Source organism: Crotalus tigris, unplaced genomic scaffold (genome assembly GCF_016545835.1).
Source record: "Crotalus tigris isolate CLP2741 ecotype Arizona unplaced genomic scaffold, ASM1654583v1 scf7180000017611.44802233496:7321179, whole genome shotgun sequence".
NCBI classification, from domain to species: Eukaryota; Metazoa; Chordata; class Lepidosauria; order Squamata; family Viperidae; genus Crotalus; species Crotalus tigris.
Genome location: NW_024096511.1, coordinates 481,650 through 496,336, shown reverse-complemented (window position 1 = coordinate 496,336; position 14,687 = coordinate 481,650). Strand labels below are relative to the sequence as shown.

The following is a 14,687-nucleotide window of genomic DNA, read 5'->3' as shown; positions in this document are numbered from 1 at the left end:
TAACTGAATATTCAACAATTAGTAGGAGAAGGCCACTGCCTTTTGCCTGTGTACATCTTCTTGCAAATGCTCTGAAGAGTTGGGGAACTCCCCGAAGAGATTTTAAGGGTGTGAAGAGGGGAGAAGTTGCATTAGATAATACCAAATGATTATCTGTGTCTTCCACCATCTTGTTCCTTCTCTGCAGATATGTACTTGTGACAGCTGGTCCTGTTTTTACTGAAGAAATGTGGCGTCTGGCATGTTGTGCCTTAGAGGATGCTTTTTCAACTACTCTTGAACCAGTGAAGGTATAGCCTGTGTCAGTGATGGCGAACCTTTTAGAGACCAAGTGCCCAAAAACTGGCCCTGGCCCTGCTCCACACCCTGCCCCACCCCTGCTCCGCCCCTGCTCCGCCCCACCCTGCCTGCCTGCAGGGCCACTCATCACCTCCAGGGCCCGCCGCAGACCACCCAGTCAGCCCAGAAGCGCCATGGCGGCCACGCCCTCTGGCCACACCCTGCAGCATCAACTGTGCGCATTGGGGCGTGAGGGCAGAGTCTTGTCTACGCTGCCTGGCTGCCATGTCCTTGGCTGCATTGCTCCACGTGGGCCACACTCAGGGGCGACTCTCCTCCAGGGAGGCTGCTGGTGAGGAGGGGGTCGTGGGCGGAGGCAAGGCTGGGGTAACAGCATATGTGCCCACAGAGAGGGCTCTGAGTGCCGCCTCTTTCACCCGTGCGATAGATTCACCACCACTGGCCTATATACTATGATGGACCCTCTCCCAAAGCTACTTACGACCTGGTTTCAAAATTCCAACATCAAAAAACACCTTCCCCTACAGTCATGTGATCACATTTTAGGTTCTCAGCAACTGGCCAGCATTTACAGCTGATTACAGCACTCTGTGGTCACATTTACAATGGTTTTGCCAGAAACTGGCATTTTGTTATAGTTTCCAGTAAAACTGACCCATAGCAAACAATGGGTTCACTTAACAATTGCCTTAAAAAAGGTTATAAAATTGGGCCAATCTACATGTTGACCTGCCTTATGATGGTCATGATTATGACTATAATTGCCAGGATCAGTGATGGTGGTAAGTCAAAAACTACCTGTTACTTTCCTTTACAGTGGACTTTAGTGAACATTAGTTGCATGGCACAGCAAACCATGTTTAGTTTGTGAATCTTGGTTGCACCATCTTACAAAATGTACCAACCCAATATCTATGATGTGAGCCAAAATTAACTGTACTATCAGGTTTATATTGGAAAAATAGAAAGTACAACTAACAATAGTGTAATATGAGAAAACGCTATTCAGCTTTGTATGTTGCTTAAGATATAGTTTATTATACCAATAACATTTTGCCTCTCTGTAGAATCTGTTGGGCTATTTCCACAGTGGCTCTGAAAATCTAAGCAGTGATGCCTGTGAGGTGAAAATGGCAGCTCCTTCCCTCTCTCCTAGTGCCGAAGCTGAATACTGGAGAATAAGAGCGATGGCCCAACAAGTAAACAACTTTGTTCCATACTTAACTGGTCTGTGCACTGATGCATTCTTAAGATGGCTTAATACTTCCAATAAAATCAATGCTTAGGTTTGACTAGATTATTTGGGAATTCATTTGGAGCATTTTAATCATGCTCTTGAGTTTTTTTTTATGTTATCCGGTCTATAAAGATGGGGGTTTTATGTTGGTAACATAACTGACTTCAGTTATCTAATGTTAATTACCCTGATATATATATACACGATTTTATTTATCTGTTTATGTTTAAAGTTTGTGTATTGCCCTTCCAATTCAAGGGAATGATCCCTGGACGTTGATGCCCTCACTGAGCTGAATTAAGTTTAAGTAGGCAAGATCAAGAAACCTTATGAAAAATGTAATTCATTGAGTGTTGAGGGTGGAAATATCAGGTATTCGTCTGGGCAGATTTTGCCCATTGAACAACTCCATTTGCAATGTAGATTGAAAAGGATCTGCCTTGAGGCCCTTGATCCAACAGATTGTTTGGGGAATGTTCTGCACAAAGGTAGTTCCTCTAGTCTTGCTGAGGTCCTCTACCTGAGATGAATTAAGTAAATAGTCCAAGTGTCATGGTTCCGATAGATGAAACCAATTAAAAGAACTTCAAGGCAAAGATTTTTTCCTTAAAGAACATTTTATTCAGGAAACAAAGTATCGGCACTTACATAGTTGAACCCAAAACTAAAGTCCCCCCCATACAATGTAACAAGTTGCAATTCCCACCCCAGAAAGGCTGTCATTAAATCACATTCAACAATTAATCTAAAAGGGGGGCGCTCTCCTCCGCACTTCACAGCCCAGCCAAAACTTTATCTAGAATTGACCTTGAAGCTCACCCAGCTGCAACTGTTTAGACTAACTTAAAAAGCTCAAGTATTCCCCCCTTCTACATCTGAGAATCCCAAGCATCAGAAAAAGCACAAGTAAAGCAAAAGCTAAAATGGCTGCAATTTCTTAATTGTCACAACGTTGATACCAAGACTTAGATTGTCTCATTTTAATTCCAGATTGCTTGCTCTGGTGCTGAGTTGCCTCTAGTTCCTGAATAACAATAAGGCAACAGCACATTGATATGATTTTCCCCCCCATAGGTGTTCATGTTGGATACCCAGTGCTCCCCAAAGACACCCAATAACAAGGAAGGATTTGAGCATGCTCAGTCTTGTGTGCTTATTATTGAGCTGCCTCCTGATAAGAAGTCCAATGGCCATTCGCAAAAAAGGTAAGAAACAGATTTCTAAGATTAAACAACAAGCAAAATGAGGCAGAGGAAAGGCACTTTATACTCATATTAATATTTGGATAGTTTAGTGCAGGGGTCTTCAAACTTGGCCCTTTTATGACTTGTGGCCTTCAACTCCCAGAATTCCTCAGCCAGGCACGCTGGCTGAGGAATTCTGGGAGTTGAAGTCCACAAGTCATAAAAGGGCCAAGTTTGAAGACCCCTGGTTAAGTGTCTTACAGTGGAAAATAAAAAGTAGTTGGAATGTGTAATTCAGTAGATCAGATGTTTCCAAACTCTGCTTTACAATGGCTCCCTTTAAATAATAAATAAATATCGGTAAAGAGAATGAATAGGGATGAAAAAGAAATATAAATGTTTTGTCTTTAAATTTTACTCTGTACACCCTGTGATGTTCAAGCTTTGCAATAGAATAAGGAACATAGACTGCAGCATATGTTGATAGTGCAAGATTTAAAAACTGGTGACTCTCTTTCCAAGTTGCTTATGACCCCTCTCCCCCTCCCCAAGCAGTGCTGACTTGCAGTTTGAAAAGTCCAGCATTACATACGGTCTTGCCTCAGAATAAGAGTGTGGCAGTGAACTTCATAAAATATCCTTGGCACCATTAGTGCATGCTTAAGATGCAAACCCTCACAGCGAACCACAGATTTGCACCTCTAACACTGAGTTAGCCAAAGTATGTGAGAGGGAAGGGGAATATATGTACAGTATGATGAAAAACTTTTTTTTTTAGAAGATATTGCAGAAAGCCGACAGCCCTTAAACCCAGATTTCTGGATTAATTGTGAGCATTTGTACAAACTATGAATTCATTGTAGGAATATAATAAATAACATTCATGCTGTCCCATTTCTCAACCTATTCTGATTGGGAGCTCATTCTGTAATTTTTTATTTTTTTTTTTAGCGGGGATACAATTGTCCCTCTTTACAAGACTTGTTACAGAAGTGGGTTTGCTTGCTTGCTTATTTTATCTTCTCTTGCATGTCAGTCCAGAAGTGTATTGCAGTTTTGTTTTCACTTAGTCGAGTTTCTCTTTTTTTCTGTCTGAATTTCTTTATAATGCTGCAACCAATACACAGGAAACTTGGGTAAGACAGAGTTTCTTTCCTTCAATGCAGTTTTAAGCCAACATGCAGATCATGTATTTTCTTAAATGGCATTTGAGATACAGATATTTATCCAGAAAAAATATCCCCTTAGCTATTTAAGAAATTGAAATAACTATTTAAAACTAACTGCTATTCTCTAACTATCTAGTTTAAAAGGGAGAAGCTTTCCTACCTTTTTAAGACTAAATCAGCAAGGAAGAAGGCCAGTACAGTTGTAATTTCAGCTCTTGATTAAATTACAACCTCTGTCAGATGCATTTATAAAATGCATTTTTAAAATGGAAACCCTTGAAAGTTCCTGTGTATATTCCACCCTTCCCTTTTTCCACACTGCGGTGTGCAAATATGCCACAGTGAGATATTTGCTATTTTGCCAGTAGTGAATGTGTTACCAAGGACGACGACTTCCCGCCATACACAATTTCTGGCACACTGTGATGTCTCACTGTAAAACATGCACATATGTCACAAGAGAAAACACCCCCACCACTGTTACCTCCAAACTGAACTATCATCATTTGGGGCATCATTTTGGCTATTCTTTTACCTCAGAAAGCCACAATTTTCTTTGGTGCTAGAAAACTAATGCCAGTAGGCCACCACCAGAGAGTATTAAAACACAATGAAAGCACTATAAATACAACAGCGATTAACAAAGCCCACACATTGCAAGAACAAGTTGCAGATGATAAGCAGCATTAGTTAACGATAATGCTTACAACAAAAAATTATAACGATTATGAGGTGGTTATTACCTTATCACCTGAGGTTTCTTGAAGAAAGAGACTAATATAATTGAGCAATTCAAGAAACATTAATGAGGTTCTAAATTCTCTTTCTTTCTCTTCCTGCTACCCAAAGTATCCCTTTCAGAACAATTGTAGTGAGCCTGCTTTCCCACCAAGTGCTGCTGCAGAATTTGTACGATATTTTATTGGAAGAATTTGTGAAAGGCCCATCACAAGCTGAAGAAAAGGTAATACACCAGTTGCCAGAAACCAAACTCACTGGTTTCCTCAGGTACATCTCTATGCAGAACTTGGCGGTCATCTTTGATTTACTACTGGACTCCTACCGAACAGCCAGAGAGTTTGATACAAGGACTGGGCTGAAATGCTTGCTCAAAAAGGTATCCGGCATTGGTGGGGCTGCCAACCTATACCGCCAGTCAGCCATGAGCTTCAATATCTACTTCCATGCCCTGATCTGTGCTATTGTGACCAATCAGGAAAATATCACTGCAGAGCAGGTGAAGAAAATCCTTTATGAAGATGATGAAAGGAGCACTGATTCATCCCAACAATGCTCTTCAGAAGATGAAGACATTTTTGAGGAGACTGCTCAAGTCAGCCCACCAAGAGGGAAAGAGAAGAGGCAATGGAGGGCCAGGTTGCCATCTTTCAGTGTTCAACCTGTGAGCAATGCAGACTGGGCTTGGCTAATCAAAAGGCTTCACAAACTCTGCATGGAGTTATGTAACAACTACATTCAGATGCATTTGGATTTGGAAAATAGTGCTGATGAGCTCCCTGTCTTTAGAGGAGACCCTTTCTTCATCCTTCCATCCTTTCAATCAGAAACATCCACACCATCTACAGGAGGCCTTTCCGGAAAAAACACCCCTTCCGAAGATGATAGAAGCCAGATTAGGGACTCACTCACCGAAAACTTCACTCCTAAGGGAAGTACGGATATTCTGCTTCTTCCACCTTTGAGCCCAAAAATGGAGAAGAAAGAGCAAGGCAGGAAAAAAGAATGGTGGGAGAGTGCTAGCAACAAAATTTACACCATAGCAACAGATAAAACCATATCAAAACTAATGACGGAATATAAAAAAAGAAAACAACAGCAGCATAACTTGGCTAATTTCTCCAAGGAGATGAAAGCTGACAAGAAAGGGGATCCACTTGGTACAAGAGGGCCAGATTCACCTCTCCCCCAAAGGCCACAAAATCTGATTGATCAAGGCCAGATGAGGCATTCCTTTAGTGCAGGACCAGAGATTCTTAGGCAAGAAAAGAGGCCACGCTCCGGGTCGACTGCCAGCTCACTCAGTATATCAGTCCGGGATGGGGAGGCACAAATACAGGTAAGAAAAGAGGAGAAAAGAGGAAATAAAGTGGAAGAACTTTAACTTTGGGACACCTGCTTTTGCCTTTCATATTGGGGCACTTGGTTTCTTAATTGGTTTTTAAATACAAACCTACGATTATATAAAATAAATTAGTTTTTAAACAGAAGCCTACTATTGTATAAAATATGAGATGCCTGTGTCTACACAATGAGTCTTAAGCATATAGCATTTTTAGCAAAATGCTCTGATATACAAGATACCTACCTATAAAGTGTATACATACAGCTTCTTGGCAAAAGTGCCTTAGTCTAACTTACTTTCACATGAACACTCTGAAAATCATCTAAGTTTCTTCTGTAGTTCAGAATTTTCTGAGATTAATTCAGATGTCAACAAGATCCTTGTGAACCTCCCAGAATAAGTTAATATCCTATATTTTTTATTCAGTTTAGTTTAATTCATTCAAAGTAGTCACCAGCTGACTCCAAAACAACTCTGGGTGGTGTACAATAAAACCAACAGAATAAAAATTGAACTTAAGCAATATGAAAAAATGAAGGAAAGAAACAAGAACTAACAGCAGATCCAGCTATCCACACCTATGCACAATTTGACAGGGCCTGAACCACCCTAAACCATGGCCTGGGAGAATAGCCAGATATTTAAGGATTTCCAGAATGCCATCAGGTTGGGAGTCATACAGATTTTGAGGAAGGATCTCGTTTCAGAGAGCAGGTATCACAACAGAAGGCATGGTTTCAGATCCCAATAGATCAGTGGTTCTCAACCTTTCTAATGCCACGACCCCATAATACAGTTCCCCATGTTGTGGTGACCCCCAATCACTTATACATCACCGGGTGCCAGGGGCCTGGCCAAAGAAAAGGGGGGGAAAATGGCGGACAGCCTTGTTTGGCGACCCCTGTGAAATGGTCATTCGACCCCAAATGGGGTCCCGACCCACAGGTTGAGAACCACTGCAATAGATGGTGTTTAATTGAAGAGACCCAGAGCATACCAGCCATGCTGGATCAAACAGGTTGGGATGATGCCACAGGATATAGGTGTTTCCTCAAGTAAGTAGAGTTTTATGGGTCATAACCATCACCTTGCATTGTATTGAGAAGCATTCCAGTAATCAGTGCAGCTCAAGAAGCAGAGGAGACACAGATGCGGCACACCCATCACTGTTTGTGCTGCTGCAATCTAGACCAGTTGAATCTTCAAGATCAACTCCATGTAGAGCACATTGCAATAGTTGTTTCCTTTTAGTTTTTCATTTCTGGCATGTTTGTCATATTAACATTTTTATGCATCTTGGCCTGGATCAACTAGATATGGTACCAGAACATAGAAAATGGTCGCTAAGTGTCCCTCATCTAAAGAGATTATTCTCCTTTCTTGGGAATTTTACACTAATAGCCCTATTACTCAACCCTGGTAAAATGTTTTTCATACCAAACTGCCTTATGTTCTCACTTAACATTAATACTGCATTTTTTTCTAAAGGTGTCCTTCCTATTTTCCGTACTGATCTATGCTCTTCCATTTGTTTTTTTTTTTTTTTGCATTGTCCTAATTTATAGATTTATTTGTTCCCTTTCTCTCTCTCTCTCTTTGCATTGTTTTAGGCATGGACCAACATGGTTCTGACAGTTCTTAATCAGATTCAATCCTTACCAGACCAGATCTTCATCGCCCTTCAACCAGCAGTATTTCCCTGCATCAGTCAATTGACTTGCCATGTGACAGATATTCGGGTTCGTCAGGCTCTGAGAGAATGGCTAGGAAGAGTGGGCAGGGTTTATGACATCATTGTGTAGAAGACTTTAGTTGCCTTATCAAAGAGAGACTGAATCTAACATATTTCAAGAAACAGATATAAAGTGCATTTGTTGAAAACTTGTCTATTTTAAAAAAAAAAAGGTAGAACGATGTACATCTGCCCGTTTGCTAGTCAGTAATAACTAGCAGGCTCTATCCCATGCTGTTAAATCTTAAGAGCATAGTGTGGTCATACTCATGACCCTAGAGAATGTAAAATAGCAGAATATGATAGTAAGAGCCTTTGTATTAAATTTGAAATAGGTATTCAGACATGCTGATATTCAGACAGGCTGACAGGCTCAGTATGTTTGATGCTGCATATTTTCTAAAGAGCAAAAAAAGAATGTCTCTTTCACAAGGTAGCAAAGAAGATTGTGGAGCAAGGAAAATAGCATGGAATGGACACAGTCATAGAATAGACTTCGTCAAGACTGACCATTGAGAATGTAATGATTGTGGAGATGTCTTTAATATAGATTTCTGTTACGTCTTAAATGAGGCATCTGATCCTTAAGTCATCTAAATTTAAAACAATAGTCATGCCAACGAACAGAGGAGCCCATTTATTCTAACCTTTTTAAAAATCTTGGCAATGAAAACTAGGTCTCCAAACTTAGGAAGTGATTATATTTCAGTGTGATTGTAACAGGTTTTCAGACAAAAGTACTTACCATCTTGGAGGTACTGTAGGGGCCATGAATTATTTCATATTGCTATAAGGTGCCTATCCAGAAATTGGTAGACTTGTCCAATGCTCAGTTGAGAAATGAATTTAAGCCTTTTTTCTCATTTTGATGCAGACCCAAAACCAAATATATATTTTCTATGTTCTGTAAATTACTTAGTTTTTTCTGGTTCTATATCTTTGCTCATCTCTTCACTGGATGTTAACAAACACTGTAAAATGTATCCCAGATTTTCTGTTTTCAGGCTTTTCATTTTGTATTGCCTGGCTTCCCTGTCAGGACAAAAGAATCTGAAAATTAGGCATATGAATAGAATATGTAGAGTTATCAAATTTTTGCCCTTACAACAAATCTGTGAAATAGATTATTCTATTTAGTGACCTTTATAGTTTTAAGGCCAAGCAGAAATATAATTCACTCATCATTTTTTTCTTAAGGCAAGCTGGGTGACATCCAGAACTGAATATAACAAAATGTAATAAAAGTTACGCTAATTATGGGACAGATTGAGTCACCACATCTATTTATTTACTATATTCATACAAGATGTATAAATGCTCTCTCTCTCTGTTTTCTTTTTGAGAGTAGAGCATAACTTTTAAGTATTAATTTATAATTTAATAGGCTAGTTACAATTGAGAAAAGAATACACAAGGAAGGGAAAATACACAAGTTTATATAATGTGGCCATTATATAAACTTGTAGAACAGTGTTTCTCAACCTTGACAATTTTAAGGCATGTGGACTTCAACTCCCAGAATTCCACAGCCAGCAATGCTGGCTGTGGAATTCTGGGAGTTGAAGTCCACATGCCTTAAAATTGTCAAGGTTGAGAAACACTGTTGTAGAAGAAAAAAGAAGAAAAATTCAGTATGTAATTTGTGGGAAGCAGAAGTGAAGCAGAAGCTGGCTGGTATGGCTGAGAATTGAAGCAGTACCAGGGTAGAGGTGTCAATTAGGTGTTAAGCCCAGTAAGGGAACTTGAGACAGGCAGCTGTCACCTCATCTTGCCTTCATAATAGCATTTGCACCCTGACAACTTCTCACACTGAAATTGACCATGGTTGTCTTAACTCTGGATCTCCAAACACATAGAATGGTCAGAGGACATGAGGGTGTTTTCTGTCCCTCTAGTTGACCAACAGCAGAATGACTAAAACTCCCTCCACTCAATTCCTCTGTAATGATCATACAGAAACATAAATTCCAAATCCCCCTGAGAAGTTGTTCTGATGGGATCTATGTGAGGTGAGCTTGATTGGAAAAATGCAAATAAAGCACTAATGTCCTCTGATGGTTTCTCGGCCAATTCAAACATCAACCCTTTCATACATTTAGGAACTACTATGAGTTGTACAAGTGAAATCGCTTCTTGTTGCTGACAATTTTTCCACCAGCTATTTTATTCTTTATAGTTGTGACCGATGCTTATCGATCTTATTCTGGCTGGTGTGCAAGAGTGAAGAAAGATAAATTCTAAATATTGGAAACCTTATGGATCAAGATACGATGAGTTCAGGGGCAGGTAGCATGGGAAGGCATGCGATTTTGTCAGTGAGAAAAACCAACGACCCACAAAGACTTGCAGAGACAGTGATTAAGCTGCTTTGGATTCAAAAGCAAGTGGGAAAAGAGCAGGCTGGTCTGGAGCTCATGCCAGGGGAATTCAGGACACTGGTGTGAAAATGCCTATAGGCAGCGTGTGAGGTGTGAATCTCAGCTCCACCAGTAAAGGGGAGCTCACCCTTGAACTGCTGCAAAAACTGAACAAATGGCAGCCATGTTTCACTGCTCCAAAAATAATACGTACTATGTGATCCCACACACTTTCCTTGTGTCTTACATGAATATGATCAAAGCCTGCATCAGCTTTCCCTCTCTTTGTTAAGTCATTGTTGGAATATGCTCAGATGAGAGCAGTTGCTCTTGTATCTGTTAGAGGGCACTAGCAAAATACTCTGCCTGCTCGCTGGGATACAGTTGGGATCAAACTTATGAGCAGTGCTATGCATTGCTTGTTGTGCTAGCCTTCATTTCCAACCATGGTCATTGAACTGATTGAGTGAAGAGCCTTAATCAGCCTGCTATATGATGCCTTGTAGCTTGCTTGAACAGTAAACGGTCCTGTTTCCTTTGCTTCCCCATTTTCTCATTCAGTTAACAGAAGACTTTGAATGTACACGTTGTGTCAGCTGCTGCTGAACTCTAGTGATTGTTTATTATGAATTATGGAATTCTTTGTCAGTGCTATGCCCTGAGATGATTGTTTGATTCTTCTGTTTGTTTGTTCTTACAAGGTTTAAATAATGCTGTGTTTCTCTGGTTCTTTGTGAAGAGGGAATTGTTTTAGGGCAGGGGTAGGCAACCCAAAACACTTAAAGAGCCACTTGGACCCGTTTCCCACCAAAAACAAAACACTGGGAGCCGCAAAACCATTTTGATATCTAAAATGAAGATAACACTGCATATATCCTTTTTTACCTTTATTATAGGTGTGTGTGTGTGTTTGTGTGTGTGTGTTTGTGTGTGTGTGTGTATGTGTGTATATATATGTATATGTATATGTATGTATGTATATATATATATACATACACACACACACACACAGAGATAAAAAAGGATATATGCAGTGTTATCTTCATTTTAGATGTCAAAAGGGTCTCTCTCTCCCTCCCTCTCTATCTGCCCTTGATCTGCCACTCCTCTTCCCCCGCTCTCTTTCTTTCTCTCTCTCTCTTTCCTCTCTCTCTCTCTCTCTCTCTCTTTCTCTCTCTCTCTCTTTCTCCCCCCCTCTCCTATCTGCTGCTCACCTGACAAGCTTCAGGCTGTTGTCCAACAAGATCAGGGGTAAGCAACCTCGTCTCTTTTATGACTCATGGACTTCAACTCCCAGAATTCCTGAGTCAGCCTAGCTGGGCTAGCTAGCTCTCTCCTGCCCTTCCTGCTTCCTGCTTCCTGCAGAGATGCAGCAAAGGGAAGAGCTCAGCCCAGTAAGCTTTTCAGCTCCTCGGAGAACACTGTGAGTGCACTCTCTTTTTTATATATATATATATACACACACACACACACACACACACACACACACACACACACACACACACACACACACACACACACACACACACAAAACACAGAGAGAGAGAGAGAGAAGCAGGGAAGCGCAATTCCTCTCTCTGTCTCTGTCTCTCTCTCTGCAAAGGCAGAGGAGGCTGGGAGCCGCATGGGAAGGCTCAAAGAGCCGCATGCGGCTCCGGAGCCGCAGGTTGCCGACCTGTGTTTTGGGGGACATTTTCACACGGTGTACACCTACACTGTTTGCTAGTGAGATCTTATGCGCATATTCTAGCTTGCCCCTTTGAAGCATCTGTTGAACATGGTAACTTGAACAGAGAGAGAATCACCTTACTCAAGATTTTTTTCATCTGTTCTCCTGAAAAAAAAAAAAATGTTCGGATTTCAAGTGTAGCTTTTCAGTTCTGTGCTGTTGCGTATAGGTTACTTGTATATTGTGTGCATGGAATAACAAAGTGCTGTGTAACAAACTTGTAGGGCCACTATTACACAAAGCAGGCAACAGTGAATTATTATTTATTTTCGAAGAAGGGAAGTATTTCACATTCCTGCCACTACCAAGAACGACTATTGATTGTAAAAACATCCCAATTGCTGCTTTCACCACAAGGGCAAGCGGTAGATACACAACAGTTCCTGCTGAAGATCGTCATATTATTTATTTATTTATTCAGTCATTCATTCAAGGTGATTGAAAGTATTATGTAACTCTTGAGATGTAAGTTGGCTGCAAGGTCAGCCAAACTTAAAGAAAAAACATTCTCTGGATAGAAAGAGGAGGAAGTGCCTCATTCTGAGGATATGGTAGATAATGTCAAGGGAGGAACTAGAAAATTAGTTTAATATTTAATTGAAAATCACTTGAGCGGAGGAAGGAGGAATTTTATTTTTCGTCTTTTCCAACTTCTATAAACTTATCATGGAAATGTCATAAAAGTGGGAGACACGTTTGCCTGTGATGCTTTTGGCCTTGCAAGCAAGCCATGGGTGCACATCGATGGAGAGAGCCATTAGATTTTGTGTGCGCCAATCTATCTGCCCTTTCCATCTTCTAAGCTCTTGTGAGGCCAGAGCTCATGTTTGCATTTTGATCCGCAAGGCCCTCCAGGGCCATGGAATTGGACTTCTCCCATAGTGCCTGCAAAATCAGGCAGTCGTATACTCAGTGACTTGGTCTCCATCCATCCCAGAAGGAGAAACGGGCAGGGGGAAAGGACGTTCTTCAGGGCAGAAACTTGCACCCTATTTCACTATGCAAAGTTTGGGTTGTGATTATGGGATCTAAGATGGAATTTGCACATTAAAGGAATCAGAGGGCAGTCATAGAATGTAGTTGCTCTGCATCAGTTTTATTTGTTTATGTCCATTTTGCAAAAGCAGTTTAGGGTGGATCCTGATATCCATATTCTAAATATTCTCCTCCTAGCAGCTGCCCATGATTTGGAGGCAGAAGCAGAAAAACAAATACTGACAGCAGTGACAGAAAGTGTAGGAGTTAGAACTTTCACACAATGCTGTTATGTATATGCAGAGTTGTTGTCTGTCATGGCAGCTGGCGAGTTTGTTTTGTACCATAACATTCTGAACAAAAAAAAAAAGGTGCTCTGCCTTAACTAAAGGGAAAGTTGCTCTACCAAAATGAAAGACGAACTTCAATCTTCAAGCAATTAATTTACTAACCAGGTTCTGCAATTATTACTTTTCCCAGACAGACCCTATGCCAAACAGTGAAGTGCAACCCCCAAAGGAGCATCTTCTCTCTTATACCAAAGATCCTATTTGTTTTTTTAAAAAAAAAAATTAAATAGTGATGCTTGCCACAATTGGGCTTGTATCACTAGGTAGACATGAAAAGACAGGAATCCAAACTATTCTCCAGGGGGAAAGATATTTGGGGACTCTTTCCAGCCAACCTTTACTCTTGGATATGCCTAGTTTTTGGCCAAGATATGCAATTCTCTAAGCACTTCAAGACTCAGAAGAAGGTTAGGTGTAAAGAACTATGACGCCAGGATGTACTGAGACCCTGGATGGGTCCTTACAGTTTGTTGTCTTTGCATTTGTTTTATGGTGGCCAATGAAAGCCTATAAGGAATATCTGTTGACAAAATGTCTGGATCCTGCCATAGCTTTCCTTGCACTCTTAACAATAACTCTCCTAGACCCTCTTCTTTTGGTATATGTTGGGAGGGGAGAGGGAGGGACATAACCTGAACCATTTTTCTTGTGTGTGTGTTTAAGAACAGTTCATTGCAAGTCACTTTGCAAAATGTATTTTGTGTATATTTTGTTCAAAGGGAATTCTTAAAGGAAGATATTTTACAACGAATCATAATTATTTGTGTTGCTTGTGTTATAGAATAAAGAAACTACAAAAAAGTAAAGCAAGTGTGGAACTTTTATTTATTTAAATAAAATAAATAATTTTATTTGGGAAGTTCAATAGGTCAGAACAAAAAATGCTACTGAATAAGATAATTAGTTACATCCCCTTAATTTTGTAATCATTTTTTTTTTGTCCTAAGACAAGTGATTTGAATACCACAGTTGTCATCCTGAAAATATGATCATGCCAAATCTAAATGCTAACAGGAATTTGCTGGCAAGCAATTTTTCTGTTATTTTCCTTAATTCGTCTTTAAAGACTGTGTGAACATTTCAAGTGTAATTGTTCCAACGCACTAACAAGCTATTTTATTTTCATTAATGACCCTGTCTGACAGACTCCATGTATGAACCTAGCCCTCTTAATCCGTTTAAAGTCTTAGATTTTTCCAGTATTGCAACAATTGAGCTGATAGGAAATAGTTAGATCCCTTTCAGGAAAAAAAAAAAAACTGGGCCAAATAATCTTTTCATCCCTGTTCCTTCTGACACTTGGTTGCGAATTCTTAGAGGATCTGACTTGGGAGAGAAAGAAAGCCTGTCTTTGTGCTGTGTCTTGCCTGCAGGTGGTAGACCCTAAAACAGATTGTGGCCTATTCAGAGAAGCAGCAGTACTGGCAGTTGTCAATTGCATAGCAGCTATTTTGACAACTCTTCTGTATTCATCAGGGGCTGCACAGCAGACAATTTTACTTTCTCTGTTTGGCCCTGGAGTGGTACAGAAATCGCTATGTGTTGAACAAGCCTAGAGGATATTACTATAG

General features: G+C 40.3%; 1 protein-coding gene across 2 annotated transcripts in view; it reads left to right on the top strand.

Moving 5' to 3' along the window:
- The window catches only part of ARFGEF3 (ARFGEF family member 3), a 68,282-nt gene extending 57,381 nt beyond the window's left edge, over nt 1–10,901 (top strand). The window contains exons 30-34 of one of the 2 annotated variants that reach the window (XM_039323039.1): nt 188–290; nt 1,368–1,499; nt 2,612–2,742; nt 4,740–5,967; nt 7,584–10,901. In XM_039323039.1, the coding sequence (XP_039178973.1) occupies nt 188–290; nt 1,368–1,499; nt 2,612–2,742; nt 4,740–5,967; nt 7,584–7,775 (1,786 nt within the window). In that variant the 3' untranslated portion in view covers nt 7,776–10,901. The remainder of the gene's footprint in view (nt 1–187; nt 291–1,367; nt 1,500–2,611; nt 2,743–4,739; nt 5,968–7,583) is intronic. The other variant, XM_039323048.1, reaches the window with a different exon arrangement.
- The last annotated feature ends 3,786 nt before the right edge of the window (nt 10,902–14,687 follow it).